Genomic DNA, 17,522 nt, shown 5'->3' with positions numbered 1-17,522 from the left:
GATTAGCAGTTTCTGAAATACTCAGACCAGCCCTTCTGGCACCAACAATCATGCCACGTTCAAAGTCACTCAAATCACCTTTCTTCCCCATACTGATGCTCGGTTTGAACTGCAGGAGATTGTCTTGACCATGTCTACATGCCTAAATGCACTGAGTTGCCGCCATGTGATTGGCTGCTTAGAAATTAAGTGTTAACGAGCAGTTGGACAGGTGTACCTAATAAAGTGGCCGGTGAGTGTATATTGTATTTATTATTTTGTGTAGGAGTGTGTCGCAGTGTCTCAGGTACACATCTGAGCATATAATGTAGTTTTGAGGTTTAAATATGAATCTGTTTTGTTCTAAGTAAGAGTAAGTAGTTCTCAAAAAGTATTAACGAAAATACTGTCAGTTGTCCTGAGTGAATATAACAAAAAGTCTGATGAAATGTTACAAAAAGGTTGTCGAACAGTTTGATGTGAGTTTAACATTTTTATACATTTAATTGGCCATCATTTAAGCAATGGTGTTGAACAATCTAGGAATTGGCTTTCATTTTGAATTAGTGACGTCTCATTTATAAAGGCATGACTAATTTCAGTCAGAACAACTATATTGTCATGTCTATCCTTACTGGGGTTGGAAATTCCTCAAATTTGGGTTATGATTTTGGTCATAATGCCCACGTCTAAGTAGTTTATATTAAGGATCTGCTACTTCATAATGCTTAAAGCCCCCAAGCCAGAGGTGACTGTGGAAAGGAACCAAAAGCTTACATTTTGTGGTAGCAAGGCCATTTGAAAATTACTTTGTTTCCCCTCTCTCCCTTTCCTGTATATATTTTATGTGAAAATAAAAAAGTGTGTCAGCAGTGATGAAACATAGCTTTAGAGACATTACTTTTTATTTTCTAATGAAGTTCAACACTATTTTTCATTAACTGGAAAGCTTCCAGCAGATTAATCATTATTCGGGCAGATTTTCTGATTTTATCAGGCAAAATAGGCCTACCTAGTTTCTCGTGTACCCAGATGCTCATGTTATATATTCTGTAGTCTATTTATTTATTTATTTATTTATTTATTTTTACTTTTTAAAACTCATCCTAAGGGACAGAACAAGTCCTGTAATCGAAGAATCAGCCTACTATGATAGTATATGTATGTGTATATGCGTGTATGCAGTGGTTAAAGTGGGATTTGGCAGGTGGGGGAACCCTCAAATTTTGTGTAGGTGCAACAGGGAAAAATGACTCACCGTGGGACAACATATTGAGTATCGTGGTATAGCAATACTTTTTGGGTCAAGAGTATCGCTGTGGCACCAAGTATCACTTATTTACTTTATATTTTAATGGTTTAATTTTGGCCCATCTACACTGATATGATGACGATACTAAGTTCAAATTGCTTAACACTGGGACGAAAATTTTGCCCTGGCACTGTAGCCACGCCATGCAGCCCACATTATCATCCCCAGCCCCACCCACAGACATGTGCATTAAAATGAGAGGTATTTAGGGGGGTGCGGGGACATGCTCCCCCGAGAAAATTTTGATTTCTATGACCTACAAATGTGCAATTTAAGACTTTTGATGGCCAAAAAAAAAAAGGATAAAAATAGCTTTAAAACCATGTCATTGAGTGGGCATTAGATTATTTTGTCAATACCTGCTCTCTCCTCATCTACATCTTTCTTTTTCTCTGTCTCCTAATCCTGCCCTATTTCTTCCCCCTCCTAAAGTTGAACTTTGATTGATAGTCTTTTCATTTTCATCTGTGTCAGTGAAGAAAGTAAACATAGGCTTAACTGATATTTATGTTTTATGAATTATTTTCTTAATCAAGTTAATTTACTCAAGGCTAACACGTCAATATTAAAAGTACTGCTCAAAAGCAGTCGATTATGCAGGCTCAGGTGCAGGACAACTAAGTGAAATAAACAAAATAAAGTAGTGTGAAGTCCGCACACTGAAAAGTACCTGATGGTCGAAACGTTGCTTTTAATAAATTCTTTTGAGCAGTACTTTTCAGTGTGCGGACTTCACACTACTTTATTTTGTTTATTTCACTTAGTTGTCCTGCACCTGAGCCCAATTTGGGTGTTTGGGATGTGCACACCAGCTTTGCATTTTTTGACTTACCAGGTCAATATTGCCACCTTCTACAAGCTTTGGAATTTGAAAAGTTTTTTTTAAACAATACAAATTAGAGGCTACGTTTAACACAGTTGGTGGAATTGGCAGATGTTCCCTCACCATGCGCTGTGCAAACGCGTCAAAGCATTCTCAGGTATAAATATTCAGCATTAATGCACGTAGGTGATTTTGAACGAATATTTAATGTCGATATACAATGGTTACATAATGTTAAAACTAATCCTGCTATTGATCTCTTTGTAAGACCCTATAGGACAGTGGCTAGGGAAAACAAATGTCGGGCGAAATATATCGAACCTAAAACTAACTTTACGCTCTGTACGCTCAACCACCGTGAGTGCATTTCACGCATTTGTAATCGCTCGCGTTCAGCGGGGAGGAAGGGAGGTTGGTTGGTCGGTCGGCCCATATCGGGACCAGCGAGATTCGTTGAGATTAATGAATCTATTTATTTATTAATTTATCTGAGGTGCCGGAACGCAATTCCGGACCATTCCGGCCCACTTTAACCCCTGCGTGTATGTATATGTGTATATATATGTGTGCATGTGTATATATATATATATATTTTTTTTCAATTGTCTGTATGAATGACCTTAACTGTTTATTGCCTAATATACAATGGTTGGATTGGGGAAGATATGGGTGGTTTTGGTGTGATGGAGAGCTTTTGTCTTTGTTCTGTTAGTATGTATGTATGTAAAGTATGTTTTTCTTGAGGTCCCCTCGAAAACGAGATGTCACATCTCAAGGGGTTTTCCTCTTAACAATATACTTTCAAATATGATAATTATGGAATTAGAGCAAACAAATGTTCAATAATTGCTTATTTTTCTCTCTCTCTTTAATAGCTTCAGATACTACAGACTCCCAGATTATTACCCAACAAGCTCCACAACCATGAAGGACTGTCAAGTCCAACCTCTACAGAGGCCCCTTGTGACAGTTTGGATGCCGAGCTTAGTCACCACCCACTGACGCCCACGTCCTGCTCTCCAGACCTACAAAGTCCCATCGCTGTTGAGACTACCCCAAATTGTACTTTACAAACGGTAACTATATCTGCTGATAGCACTGCTGCCTCCTCTTCCAGAACTTTTCAGAGCTCTGATCCTGCTGAGCTCGGCCTCGCGAGCAGCCGGCTTAAAATCAATGAGCCAGCAAGCCCACCAGCTTCTGCTAGCTTTTGCTGTGAGCTAGAGAAAGGTATACAAAAACTTCCTTTAAGAAGAAGCAGTTTTTCAACCCTACAGCCACCCACCTATACTAAGAAAGCTTCAACTCTCATCAAGCCCCAGGAAGTACAGCAGGTCAGTGTGCTCAACAGGGCCCTAGGTAGGGTAGGAGCCACAGGTCTATCCAGAACAAGACATCAACTTTTACCAGCTTCTGGACTACCCTGCATTAACCCAGCCCGACAGACTACCATGGACACAACCACTGTATCACCAATATATAACAAAAAAAATCAAGGGTGCAGACAGTCTCTATTTATCAGAAAGACAGAGAGCAGTTTGCCCAGAGCTCGTGCTCCCCTTCAGCCCAAACATTCCCGCCTTCCTAAGCCAAAGGCGCTTTCTTCTCTCCCAAACCCTCAGCAAGGTCAAACAATAACCTCCCCCGCTCTGCCTTCTCATATGCTACCACAATTCTAGATTAGCCAAGCAAAGCTTGGGGCATCTCACCAGAGTGTACAAAAGCTGCTTCGTAATGCCCTGCTTGTAAGGAACCAGTCAAGTATGTTGACTGATATCAAGGTATTCTTTAAGACAAAGCCATGCTGCTTTGCTTGATCTGCGGGGCTCAAAAACAAATAACGCCCTCTGTGTTACCCTGTAAATTAGGAATTCCATGAAAAAAAGTGATTCTCCACTGTAGCTCCATGGTAAACACCACAAATGGTTTGTATTAAAATGATCTCTGTGTATAAGTGTAATATATCTTGAACATAGGAGGTAATTTAGCAAGAGACCTGATCATTTCTACCTGCTTTTTACCCACAATAATCAATTCAGTTTTTTTCTGGGCTTGCTAGTACTAGAAAAAAGTAAAAGAAAGCTATAAAAAGTCTTACAGTCTTGTACTTTTTACATCCCTGCAGTACAAATATGCAAGCCTACCAATACAGATTTGCTTCCTTTGTGCTGATCTTACCAGTTATTCTTACTATGTACAAAACTTGAAACAGATAACCACTATTTTTTTCTGAATAATGCACTAAGTTGTAAGAGACACTATTGTCTACCTTGTACCTATGCACCTTGCATAAGATATTGCTCCTCTGATAGATTAGTAAGGCGCCATGATGACGACCGAAACCAAGCAGAGGATCGTTATTGCTCCCGCATCGTTTTTTTTTTTTTTTTTTTGTATTGCTCTTATTGATTCTGTTGAGAGAGACTTGCATTTTCCTGTCTTAACTACCACCAAATGTGGTATGTGTGCCGCGTGGGCCATGATGCAGGGTGCCCATTGAGATTTTCAGAGGAGTCGTCTCCTCAAATTGCTTCTCTACCCATCTCTCTCTTTTGTTCTTTTCTGCTAGCGTGAAGATTGTGTCCTGCAGGAATTGGCCTCCCACCACCATACCTAATGAGTGCAAGTTCTGGATCTTAACAACAGAATGTGTTGTAAGTCCTTGAACATAATGTGAAATGCAAAAAATAAAATACAAATCTGGCTGTGAGAAACATTGGCCTATACAGTGAGGGAGTTAGAAGTGGTTGACATGGTTACTTTAAAATTACAGTTATTTCACCAAGTACGATATGTTTGAAAATTATTAGCAATCTTGTTGGTCCTCGACCACATTACTCAGATTTAAGTAATGTTAAACCAGGGCCTAAAATAGACATTACATGGCATAGTCGGGGTGAACTGCGCTTGATTGTGAATTGCAGGAATCAAGGGATGCTGTGTGCACATACTTGCAGTCAAACAATTTTAGCAAAATGAAATAGTTAAACAGTTATTCAAGAACAAATCATAGAACAAGGAAATTACTAGCTGGCCCCCCAAACGTCACTCCCACCCGGGTCACGGCACCAATGCAACCGGTTCTGCCTGACTAGTTTCGAGTGAGTCTTGAACCGGCAACAGCCGGCATGGGAGCTTTTACTACCTGGCCTCTTGTTACACCCAGGTCATACCTGATTATAATGTTAATTTAATTATATTCAATGCCACACTCATCAGTTTCTTTTTAGCTTTCTTATTTATTGTTATCAAAATTAGGAAAAGTTATTATTTATATATTTCATTTATTTTAGAAATTGTTTTAGTAGGGCTGCCCCAGACTAAACCATACTAAACCATAATGAGCTTTTAATATATATATATATATATATATATATATATATATATATATATATATATATATATATAGGCATAATATAGCCTATTCCACACTCAAGCTAATGTATAAAGCTTGCCGCAAAGCACCGGCAAAAGTAATGATTATTAATGTCTCCGAAAAAAATTGCAAAGGAGACATTTTAAATATTTAGAAATAAACTAGTGTTTTCTGTGTCAGTGTCGGCTGCAAAGATGAAGTTGACGATGCTGACTTGCCATCTCCGCAGTATAGTGGACGCACCTTTAGAGAGAAATGCACCTTTCATACGGATTACATAATCAGAGAGTATTTATTTTCAATTTGAATTGGTTCATTTAAAAGTAGACATTTCAAGCTGTCTATAGATATATTTTTCATGTCTGACTGTGAGGCAAGTTTCGGTTCATTTTTGTGACGCGCTCCAGTTCACGGAGACCAAGATGGCAGAAAACGCTTCCTGTTTGTTGTCTTTATTTTACAAAGGCACAACATTTTCTTATTATTGTGAGTTTACACAAATACAAGTAGACCCTTTACAGTATTACTCTTATCTTTATGACCAAAAATTGAATATTTTAAGTAGTTTCCGCTGTTGTCAGGAAATTACGCATGTGATTGTGCCGGCGCCTCCATGTCATACATTAATCGCACTCCGCACAAACACTTAAAGCCTAATAATAGTGCACATTTATCTAGGTTAACGTTAGAGCGAGCAACCAGGTAATGTTGCTACTTACATGTTTCAAATGATAAGCCGTATTTGAGGTCGATGAATGATAGGCGAACGTTTGAATTTCCTGCCCGACATACTATAATTACGTCAAGGACCCGCCGTTAATGATCTGTCCTTCATGGACTGCATGACTTCGCCACAAGTTTTTTTTGTCTTTTTGTTTTCTGCGACTAACCGGCTACAAATGTGGTCGACTAAGCCTCTTCTAGTCGACTAACATTTAGTCGACTATTAGGGGGCAGCCTTAATTTTTAGCTGGTTTGTTAAACAAATGACCAGTTCTGTTCTTACAGTCTCTACTCCTAGTTTCCAAACTGAAAAGTTCCCACTTTCTCTGCTCTTGTAGTTCAGTCTTGTGAAAAATAAAGTGTCCAATCTTTGGAGCAGCAGCAGCCCCCTACTTTCATTCCATGTCTATTCACATCAAGATTCAGTCTGTCTGGTCACCTTAGCAAACACTGGAGTACATGGTTAGCACACCCACTGGCTTATCTGGTGTGAATCCATCAGGCCCTTCAATCAGCACTATCTTGCCTGACAGCTTGCTACATATACCACTGCAAGTCAAACAGTTTATCCCCTGCATGTCAGTTCATCTTATTCCATTTATCTCAGCTATCCTTTGCATGCAGGTATCTTCTAATGAGGCTGTAGATATTGCATCCACCTTGCATAAGACACTGTAGATGTTAAAAAGGGTTTAATGATACAGATCTTTAATACGGTGGAGATGAACCTGATGCAAAGGCTAGATTAGTCCCAAACCCTCACTCTAATCCCTAAATCCTCCTCAATGTGCACTCGCCTCATAAAATGCTTCCATCGCTACCTCTACTTTCCCCTCTTGGCCTCAGCTACTGTAGATATATTTGAGTGAGATGCCGATTTCTCTTCTGAAGAACCCTAGATAAGATGAGGTGTTCTTTTTCTGAAGTGTTTTGGAGTGAATATGATAGTCTCTGTCAATGGAGGATAGTGAAACCCTTTCTGAAGGCTCAAGGAAACTCTAACATCTTATCTTTTTCATATACTACTGAAAAAAAAGCAGACAGTGAGAGATATAGAGGTGCTTTCCTACATAAACATGAAGCAAGTAGCTGCAAAGATTCTGATTATGAATAGCATTAATGTTTAATAGATATGTATTATCAAAGCTTCTTACCAGAGTGTGTAGTACAAGTATAGTTTATCACTTTAACTGTTAACATGTTCCACTAATCTTTGCCAGCCACAAATATTCACACTATTTTTGTCTTTATTTGGAACACTATAATTGTGATCCTGTTTTACCATTTCAAACCTAACTTATTTTTGTGAAATGTTTGGCTTTTGATATTGTGTTATTTAATGTCATGACATTCATACATTTTTAAATGCGGCTTAATTCCACAAATACATTGGAACCAAAGAAATTTAATTTACGACATTTTATTTACATTGCTGCAATGATTTGGAGAGTAAAACATGAACAAAGATACACAAACAATAAGAGTTTGAATCAGAGTTTTTGTCTCACTCTCATGCCCATCTTGTTTATTGCCTGCACTCTTAATATTCCGTTTAATTTTTCACATAATTATACATAAAAATGGACAAAAATCTTGGTCGCCTCATAGTGCAATGCTTGTCGTGTTCAGAGAAGAATTTGATCCGCAAAGCAGGAAGGAGTGTGACTGAAAAATCCGACCTCTACCTGCAGGCTTTTGTAGGTGGGAGCATGACAAAATATTGCATATTTTTTGCAGGAGTGGGTAGAATCTCACAGGAACAGGCTCAAGCAGGTCTGAAAAATTGTTAAGGGGTACACTACTGTCTTTACAACGATATAAAGGTTTATGAACTAAAAACTAATGTCTATGACTTCAATTTTATTTTAAGTCTGTATAAAAGTCACAAACATTATTGTGCGTCTGTGGCCTCATCATCTATTTGAATATGTGTATTACTTGAAACATTGTCTTTATAGCTATACAATAATTGGGCTCATGTCTTTAGAGGTGGTAACTATAATGAACACTAGTTTATTAGGGAGATTAGGGTTTCAACTTCTAATTTCTTTTGTCTCATTTGTAGCATTCAAACGTTGAAGAAACAATACAATTGTGTCATTATGTCTCCCTGTAGTATCAGATATACAGTATAGTATCATATGCAGCATAATCATAACGCCATCAAGATAAATTTGCTCTTTTAGTACTGTTTTTTATTGGCCTTTGTGTTGTATGGCATCTGTTTACTTGATTTTTGCTACATACACTTTAACTGTATGAAACATTGCACTGCCCTATTATGTAAAACTTTGTTCAAACTTAATTTATTTGTGCATTTACAAGTGTTTGTGTGTGTGTGTGTGATACAGATAAAGTTAATCAGATATGCACTTTAATTGTAAAGACGAGATGAGAGATGTTTTCATGTGCTTTACATCTTTCCATGAGGCTGCGTGTCCAAGAACTCTTAATAAAGACCACCAAAAGCTACTGCAAGTATGTGTTTGTGTGAAACTTCACAGAACTATGACAAAAGCAGAGTACATATCTTACTGAGAGTTATTTTCCAATGTCTGAAGGTCTGAATATTTGTGTCCAACAAACTACGAATGTAAGGCCTGCTGAGGGGGACAGAATAGGAACTCTGAGTGACATTGACAGTAAAATTAAAAGGGGTCAAATTACTAGAGAGGACTGGCAAGAAAGTACAGTGATGAGCTTGGGATGTTGATATCTATTTACCCCACTGATCTATATAAATGACTGGATTGCTCATTGCGTTCTAAACTGCCAACAGGTGGTGAAGCCACCGGAAGTGTTCGAGCGGCCATCTTACGATTCCCTGCTGACAGAGGACATCATTGACTTACAGCCAAAACATTGACCTAAAATCATAATTTTCAGCATATCAGTCGCACATGAATAGTTTTTAAGATATATGCATACATTAATTGATATTTAGAACGTTATCTGATACGTTTATGGTCTTTTTTGGCAGGATAAGCGATATATAGAAATCTTTAAGTTAAGTGTGTCTACTGCACACTGCACACATAACTGACCTAACACAAAATAGATTTATTGTACATCATTAAGCAGGAAATATTAAGCATGAACATATATCTGGGATTATTACCAGAAATTGTTTTGAATATACATTAAATATTACAATACACACAATCTCATATTACTAAATTGCTCGAAGCGACACATTTTGCCGGGGGTTGGGCGGGTTATGATGTATTGGTTTATGTCAAGTTGTCATAACAAAGACATCTCAAACAATGTCAAATTTGCATTAAAAATGTCATAATTGAGCAAATGACACTTAATGACATGTGTCATAAACATGCATAAAACCTCATTACTATTCATGACATGTGTCATGTCATGATTATGAAGGTGTCATGTCAGTCTTATGCACACCCCTTCAAGTAAAGTGTTACCAAATAAGGTTTTCGGAAATGAAAGTGTTGATGTTATCTTTTGTTTTGCTGTAAATTAATCACTAACATTAAACTGCCAATAATGTAAGCCACTGGGAGACCACAGTCAGCTGTCATTCACTGTAGTGCATTATTTAATAGAAAGCCAGTTAATATAAATATTTGTAATGCAAAGTATTTTTCCAAAATTAATTTTTAATAGTATTTTCATGCCGTGACCGCGGAGGTGAGAACGTGTGACATAGCCATGCACACTTACTAGACAGACACATTCTAGAGTTTAATGCAGAGGAGGACTCTATAAGTCTATAAGCCTCAGAAGGACTGGACTAGGAAGGATGCAGACTCACTAGAATGCAGCCTTCTGTTTGAGAAGCACCCAATAACTTCTGCTACTACTATTACCTAAATTGGAAACCAGATTAAATAATCAGTAAATACAAGCAAATTTAGAACTAAGATAGTTCCTTATTAGGTAATCAAAAATTACTGAATGAGATTAGTTTAGCCTCATTAAGAACTACCTATGACAAATAGTGAAGCATTGGTTTTAATCTCATAAATTGTCGTGCATTGATGGTGTGCTAAGCTAACATGCTAGCTAGCCCTAGGTGCACCTGCCACCTAGCTGTTATTTTTATGAATTTTTCTAAATAGGAATGCTTACTGAAATGTTTCTTTTTTCAAGAAGGTCATTCGATACAGTTTCAAATGTGAAGTGAGAACTTTGATCAAATAAATTAGGGATTGAAACAGCGTGAATAGCCAGTCGTTAGTAATTATAATGCAGACAAAAGAAAAGCATATTTAGAGCCATAACCAGGCCGGAGAGGTGTGAATGTGTGCAGGGGAGACTGACACTGAGTGGGGCTCGTTTGCACCACTAAACAATAAAGACAATAGACTGAATAGATGCTTAGAAGATGACAATACACATCAGTTTGCATTTTAGCGTCTAATCAAAGTACAGTCTTATGATCTTGAAAAACATTGAACTAAATACAGAGTTTTAGACTTGTCATCTTCAGATTTTAAGTATAACATGGTCAGACGGGGCTTTAGCTGCAGTGCATTTCTAGATTGATACAATGCCAACTTCAATTTTATTTTCATGAAGATGTTTCATAAAAATACATTTCTAATAACTTTACAAAACTTTGAAGCTATTTATAACATTTTTTTTTCATTATGACAATAATTAATTCTACATTTACAATAAACTGCCAGGTGTCAGCTTTCAAATGAGAGCATACTTGTGCTTTTACTACAAAGGGTTCACGAACTGTATCTGTTTCAGTTTGAGTATGCCCATTTCTGGGGATTTTTCAAAAGTGGGGTTGCAGCCTAACAGGTTAACATGTCTGAGATGTGAGAAATTGTCTTTGATGGTGGTCATAAAATGCATTACTAAGTGTTACCTAGTCATTCTTCAAGACCTAGTGATGTGGGCCATTATTTTAAAGTGAAAAACATTGTTCACTTTAAAATAATGGTCCAAATCAGTGGTTTTTAAAGATTGTTTTGTGATTGTTCAAACAGCCTTTTCCGGGTTGGTAGCAATCATACAGAGATGATGAAAAACACTCAAAGAAAAAAAAAAACGATTCTCAAAATGTAGGCCATATGGAGAGAAAGAGGTCCAGGTTGTTTTATGTTGTTATGTCACTGACTCCCTTTTGAAAATTCAGATATACACTGAAGCCAGGCTAACCACCTGTTGCGGTCTACTGTGAACATCTACATCAAAAGGCAAGCCTTTTCCATGCAATTCGACATGGCATGCCTTTCGTGCCATTTGTAATATTATAAAAGGGAAATTCAAATGGTAGGAAATTGATATCTGAATTTCAATGTGATTTCTCCAACAGCTGTCAGCCAAATTGCGTATAAGGAGTTGCTTCTTGAAAGTGGGACACTGTCAGATTATGCAGACTTTGTGAGAGGGTGGAAAAGGGACTTGATTCAGAAGAAAAAAACAATTCGGAGAAAAGAATTAGCAGAACCATCTTCATTACTGTGAAATCCAGAATTGTACTATGTTTACCATAGTTTTACTCTGTTCAGGAGAGACTAACAAAAGTGGTGTTCCGGGGTGAAATTGACCCGTAACATAAAGATTACACCCGAGAATTTTCGGTTTCTGTGGTAGCACCCAATTTCATTGAATACACAGAAGAAGCAGAAGAATACAAACAACCCCATTTCCGTTTCCGGCGGCGGAGTAATACCGTACCTCACAGCACATCCAATACAAGTCAATGAAGTTGGACAAAAACTACGATAAAACCTGTTGGAAAGCATCTTTTGCAGCGATTTTTGTGTGAGCATATCAGTGAACACCCCAGACCTCTCGTGAGTTTCACGTCTTTGTAAACTAAAGTTTATTGCGTTTTAGGAAGGATTGTTCCAGTGCACCTATGCAACCATTGTGGAGGTGGGGGGTGCTACCACAGAAACCGGAAATTCTCGGGCCAGCAGCATGTGTCCAAATTTCAATCTTAACCGTTCTATTTCATCAGAAACGATCTTAAAACAGGGCTTTAAGTGTAAAATACCGAACTTGCCCTTTAAACCCTGAAGTTCATGCACAAGTGGCCATACGTCCGGATTTTAAGCCCCTTGTCCGGCGCAGCCTCAAGCCGGACACTCATTTGTCCTCCTTTTTGGAGTTGCGCTGAATTGGCCTAAAAAAAAACCTGCTCTAGAATATTTTTTGGGACGCCGCAGCATAGCGTCTAATGCCGTAAGATCTCTGGTCAAACAAATGATTGGCTGAAAGCGGTGTCAATCCGATATATCATTGGTTAAAACCGCAAACAAGCCTCCACGTGCTGGCTACGTCATATCATAACGTTAACATGCCGAAACGTCAGACCTCATTTAATACGGAATAGACAAAAGAGCACAAATTTATATCAAGTGCTGTTGTCGCCTGATCTGCTGCAGAGGGTGAACTTGTTAAAGGGCCCCTATTATGCTATTTTAAAGTTTCCTAATGTTGTTGTGGAGACTCTTACAACATGTTTACATAAATCAAAGTAAAAAAAAAAACTTTAATTTCCTCGTAATATACATTTGCACATCATCACGTTTTCAATAGGCTTGTTTGAGATGAGCAAAATCTGCGCAGAACCGATCACCGGTGATCAGCGGGAGATGCATGCCGGTTAGAAATGTGTCCGAGCGCGGTCCGCCTTGCTCTGATGTCATGCTGACGTATGTCAAAAAACTCTCGCGACCGCAAGGCGCACGTGTCGGATTCTGCAGTCGCGCGCAGTTGCTCTCCACCGACTGCGCTGATCAGAAGCATGATGGGAAACGACTAGCACACAACACAGCTTAATGCTCATTGGTTTAAACAACCTTGATGTATTGTTCTCTTTTAAAATGTTTGATTTTAAAACTCTGATATCATGTTTTCTATGTATGTTATGTGTGAATAAACTCTCTGACAGTGCGATATGGGTTATGTGATGTCATTTTTATTAAAACAATATATACTGTATATATATATATGTATATACACTCACCGGCCACTTTATTAGGTACACCTGTCCAACTGCTCGTTAACACTTAATTTCTAAGCAGCCAATCACATGGCGGCAACTCAGTGCATTTAGGCATGTAGACATGGTCAAGACAATTTCCTGCAGTTCAAACCGAGCATCAGTATGGGGAAGAAAGTTGATTTGAGTGACTTTGAACGTGGCATGATTGTTGGTGCCAGAAGGGCTGGTCTGAGTATTTCAGAAACTGCTAATCTACTGGGATTTTCACGCACAACCATCTCTAGGGTTTACAGAGAATGGTCCGAAAAAGAAAAAACATCCAGTGAGCGGCAGTTCTGTGGGCGGAAATGCCTTGTTGATGCCAGAGGTCAGAGGAGAATGGCCAGACTGGTTCGAGCTGATAGAAGGGCAACAGTGACTCAAATAACCACTCGTTACAACCGAGGTATGCAGCAAAGCATTTGTGAAGCCACAACACGCACAACCTTGAGGCGGATGGGCTACAACAGCAGAAGACTCCACCGGGTACCACTCATCTCCACTACAAATAGGAAAAAGAGGCTACAATTTGCAAGAGCTCACCAAAATTGAACAGTTGAAGACTGGAAAAATGTTGCCTGGTCTGATGAGTCTCGATTTCTGTTGAGACATTCAGATGTTAGAGTCAGAATTTGGCGTAAACAGAATGAGAACATGGAACCATCATGCCTTGTTACCACTGTGCAGGCTGGTGGTGGTGGTGTAATGGTGTGGGGGATGTTTTCCTGGCACACTTTAGGCCCCTTAGTGCCAATTGGGCATCGTTTAAATGCCACGGCCTACCTGAGCATTGTTTCTGACCATGTCCATCCCTTTATGGCCACCATGTACCCATCCTCTGATGGCTACTTCCACCATGTCACAAAGCTCTAATCATTTCAAATTGGTTTCTTGAACATGACAATGAGTTCACTGTACTAAAATGGCCTCCACAGTCACCAGATCTCAACCCAATAGAGCATCTTTGGGATGTGGTGGAACGGGAGATTCGCATCATGGATGTGCAGCCGACAAATCTGCGGCAACTGTGTGATGCCATCATGTCAATATGGACCAAACTCCCTGAGGAATGCTTCCAGGACCTTGTTGAATCTATGCCACGAAGAATTGAGGCAGTTCTGAAGGCAAAAGGGGGTCCAACCCGTTACTAGCATGGGGTACCTAATAAAGTGGCCGGTGAGTGTATATATATAAACACATGTCTGTATTAAAGAAAAATTATTGATAAACACGTATTTGGAATGTAATTAAATAAGTACTTTGGGTGTCTTTTTTATTGTATTTAATTTCATATAAAAGCAACAGAACTTAAATTACATCCAGTTCATTAGCAACACCGTCCATGAGCGTGAATCCTGTGAATCCCGCGATATCAGTCTTTGATCTCACAGGTGTCTGACCCACTGCAAGAAGAGAGATCGGTAACACTTTACTTGAAGGGGTGTGCATAAGACTAACATGACACCTTCATAATCATGACATGACATGTTATGAATATGAAGGAAGTTGTATGCATGTTTGTGACAACTGTCATTAAGTGTCATTTGCTCAATTATGACATTTTTTATGCAAATATGACATTGTTTGAGATGTCTTTATGACACCTTGACATAAACCATAACATCATAACCTGTCAGTGTCTTTGTCATGACAACATGACATTACTAAGACAACACAACCTGTCATAAACATGACATAGCAGATTAATTATCAAACTTAAGAAACCACTTAGCTTTATTGGTTAACATTACATTAAACTGTCAGGTAGTTGGTTTTGGACACTGACAGGTTATGATGTTATGGTTTATGTCAAGATGTCATAACAAAGACATCTTAAAACAATGTCATATTTGCATTCAAAATGTCATTATTGAGTGAAAGACGCCTAATGACAGTTGTCATAAACATGCATAAACCCTACTTCATATTCATAACATATGTCAGGTGTCATGTCAGTCTTATGTACACCCCTTCAAGTAAAGTGTTACCGAGAGATCTGTCCGGCTTGCCTGCACTTTTTTCACTCCTCCTCTCACTGCAGCCGCCTACTCTCGACTACATTTCACATTTCAGGCGAGGCAAGGCGCATCTCAAACAAGCCTTACTGTGTGTTCACACCGCCGCCGACTTGAGCTTCCAAAGCGGCCGGAAGTCATTCATTTTCAATGGAAGCTGGCTTCTCTCAGCTGCAAGGAGACACGTTTTGGGCGTCAATCAGAAAGTTGAAAGAAGCTCAAATTTATGGTAATGAGATGTATGACACGGTTCAGCAGCAAGCAGCGGCAAAATGCCAGCAACCAATCGGAATATAGACGTCCTTCACGCTGGCTGATTCCGGAGAAACATACGATGCAAACTTTCGTTCCTACTAAAACATTAGTTCTGTCAGGTCCATTAAGTCAAGAACACACAGACAAAATAATTTAGAATTTAATTGAATAGATTGCAAACAGGTTGATGTTCCTGAATTGAAATTTGGCGGTATGGCTCTGTTCAGGGAGTCCTCTGACCTTTCATGAGCACCATGAAATAGCAGAGAGTCAGAGGACAGCAGCAGCAGCATTAGGGAACGCTCACACAGTTTTAGACTGTGAGAGCTAAAATATCCCCCCAAACAAAACCACACCTGGCAATCCTCTGTGATATACAGAGGATGATTTATTTGACTACATGAGCTATTCCCCCCAAAACAAAATTGAGTGTCTCGAACGGTGTCGACTGAGCCGCCCTAATTTAGCGTTTTATAATAGTAAAAATATTAATTAAAAATGACTAATCAAGACCGCAATAGCTAAAACAAATGCCGTACCTAGATTATCTATCTTTAAACTGTTTGACAGTCTACAGTGTAGCTCTATGGATAGATGATTAATCCACCTCTGAGAACGAGCTAGATGAATAAATTAACAGCTGATAGCGCATTCAGGGGCGTTAACTGAGCAGAGCGCGAGCAAAATAATGATCAAATGTGTTTTATTAACAAAACAAATCAGAGACTTGAGCTCATGGCTTTCTGGGCGTCAAGAATATCCCGAACATCGGGACGGAGGTATCGTTCGTAAGCAGCAGAAACCACCGCCCCATAGCTTAAAGGGTTAAACCGGAGCGAGTGTCGCCGCCGTAGTTGTTGCACAATGCGTAAGAATGAGCTGTATACGGTCCGGAGGCAGTCCGCAGAAGTTGATTCCTACCACAGCAAGCTGTTTGAATCTGCGCTGCATTGTGGTAAAAGCCAGCGTGAGCAACGCGATCAGTTGCCAATGACAACACATAACGCACGTAGCCAATATGATCGCATAAGCATTTTTATGAAAACGACTAGTTAGATAAGCCCAAATGCCACACGGATAGCATTAACAAGAAGCATGTTGCCAACACACTGATAGCTTTTAGCAATGAATATTAAAAAGGAACTTAGCTTCGTGAAGATTTTCAGAGATGAATGGAGAATGAATCACGTCGAGTCCTGTTTCAATATTGCTGCAGAAGCGAGCAGCGAGCCAGCAGAAGCGAGCAGCAAGCATGTATGAGCAAGGTGAATGAGCTTTAAATAGGGCGCCTTGTTTGAGCTTTGGCCATTGAGCAGCGAGGGGAGTTAACCAGCTAATGCGGCTCAGCTGGAGCAGATCAGCTGACGGGACAGGACAGTGTTGATAGCAAATAGCATAAGCAGCGGCTTGACTACCTGGCCTGCCAGAACTGACGCTGACGCTCAATTTCCGAGAAAATGGAGGAGAAGCTAATAATCGCCATTGCTGGGTTTCCTATCATTTATGACATGACGTTGTTTGCTTATAGGGACTGCATGAGCGCAACTATTATTTGAAATATTTACGAACGCTCGATTTAAGCTGGAGCGCAATTAATTTGCTCACGGTGACACCGATTTGACCAATTGCACTATTGCAAATAATAGCCTAATGCAAATAATAATAATAGCTATTTATTCTTTTTTTTTCCCACAACGCTTATAAAAATCCTATCATTATAAAAGGTTTCTTCAATGTATTGCTTGTTTTTTTCTGTTTATTACATTTCATGTTGTGACACTTCTCTTCTCCCTGCTACTTTTTGACAAGTGTCCTTGACAGGGTGGCCAGCTTCTTTGCCGCTGAAGTCGGCGGCGGTGTGAACTTACAGAAATGATGGTGCGTTCCAGGCAGGTTTTTGAGCACGTAAATCACGACTTCAAACCACGACTCACGACTTTGTAGCGTTCCAGGGCAGCCCAGTCACGCCAAACTACCTGAGTGCAATATACATACTTATTGTTTCAGACACATAACATTGTAATACATAATCGTGTGTGTATTATTATCATTATTATTATATT

General features: G+C 39.2%; 1 protein-coding gene across 3 annotated transcripts in view; it reads left to right on the top strand.

Annotated features, from left to right (window-relative positions):
- Window positions 1-4,163, top strand: part of ccser2b (coiled-coil serine-rich protein 2b) — a 102,055-nt gene extending 97,892 nt beyond the window's left edge. Inside the window, exon 10 of one of the 3 annotated variants that reach the window (XM_056247258.1) lies at window positions 2,990-4,163. In XM_056247258.1, the coding sequence (XP_056103233.1) occupies window positions 2,990-3,793 (804 nt within the window). In that variant the 3' untranslated portion in view covers window positions 3,794-4,163. The remainder of the gene's footprint in view (window positions 1-2,989) is intronic. The other 2 variants (XM_056247259.1, XM_056247260.1) reach the window with 2 other exon arrangements.
- The last annotated feature ends 13,359 nt before the right edge of the window (window positions 4,164-17,522 follow it).

This window comes from Rhinichthys klamathensis, unplaced genomic scaffold (assembly GCF_029890125.1).
Source record: "Rhinichthys klamathensis goyatoka isolate OS25496 unplaced genomic scaffold, OSU_Roscu_1.1 h1tg000045l_1, whole genome shotgun sequence".
Classification (NCBI taxonomy): domain Eukaryota; kingdom Metazoa; phylum Chordata; class Actinopteri; order Cypriniformes; family Leuciscidae; genus Rhinichthys; species Rhinichthys klamathensis.
This window is presented reverse-complemented; position numbering and strand designations above follow the sequence as displayed.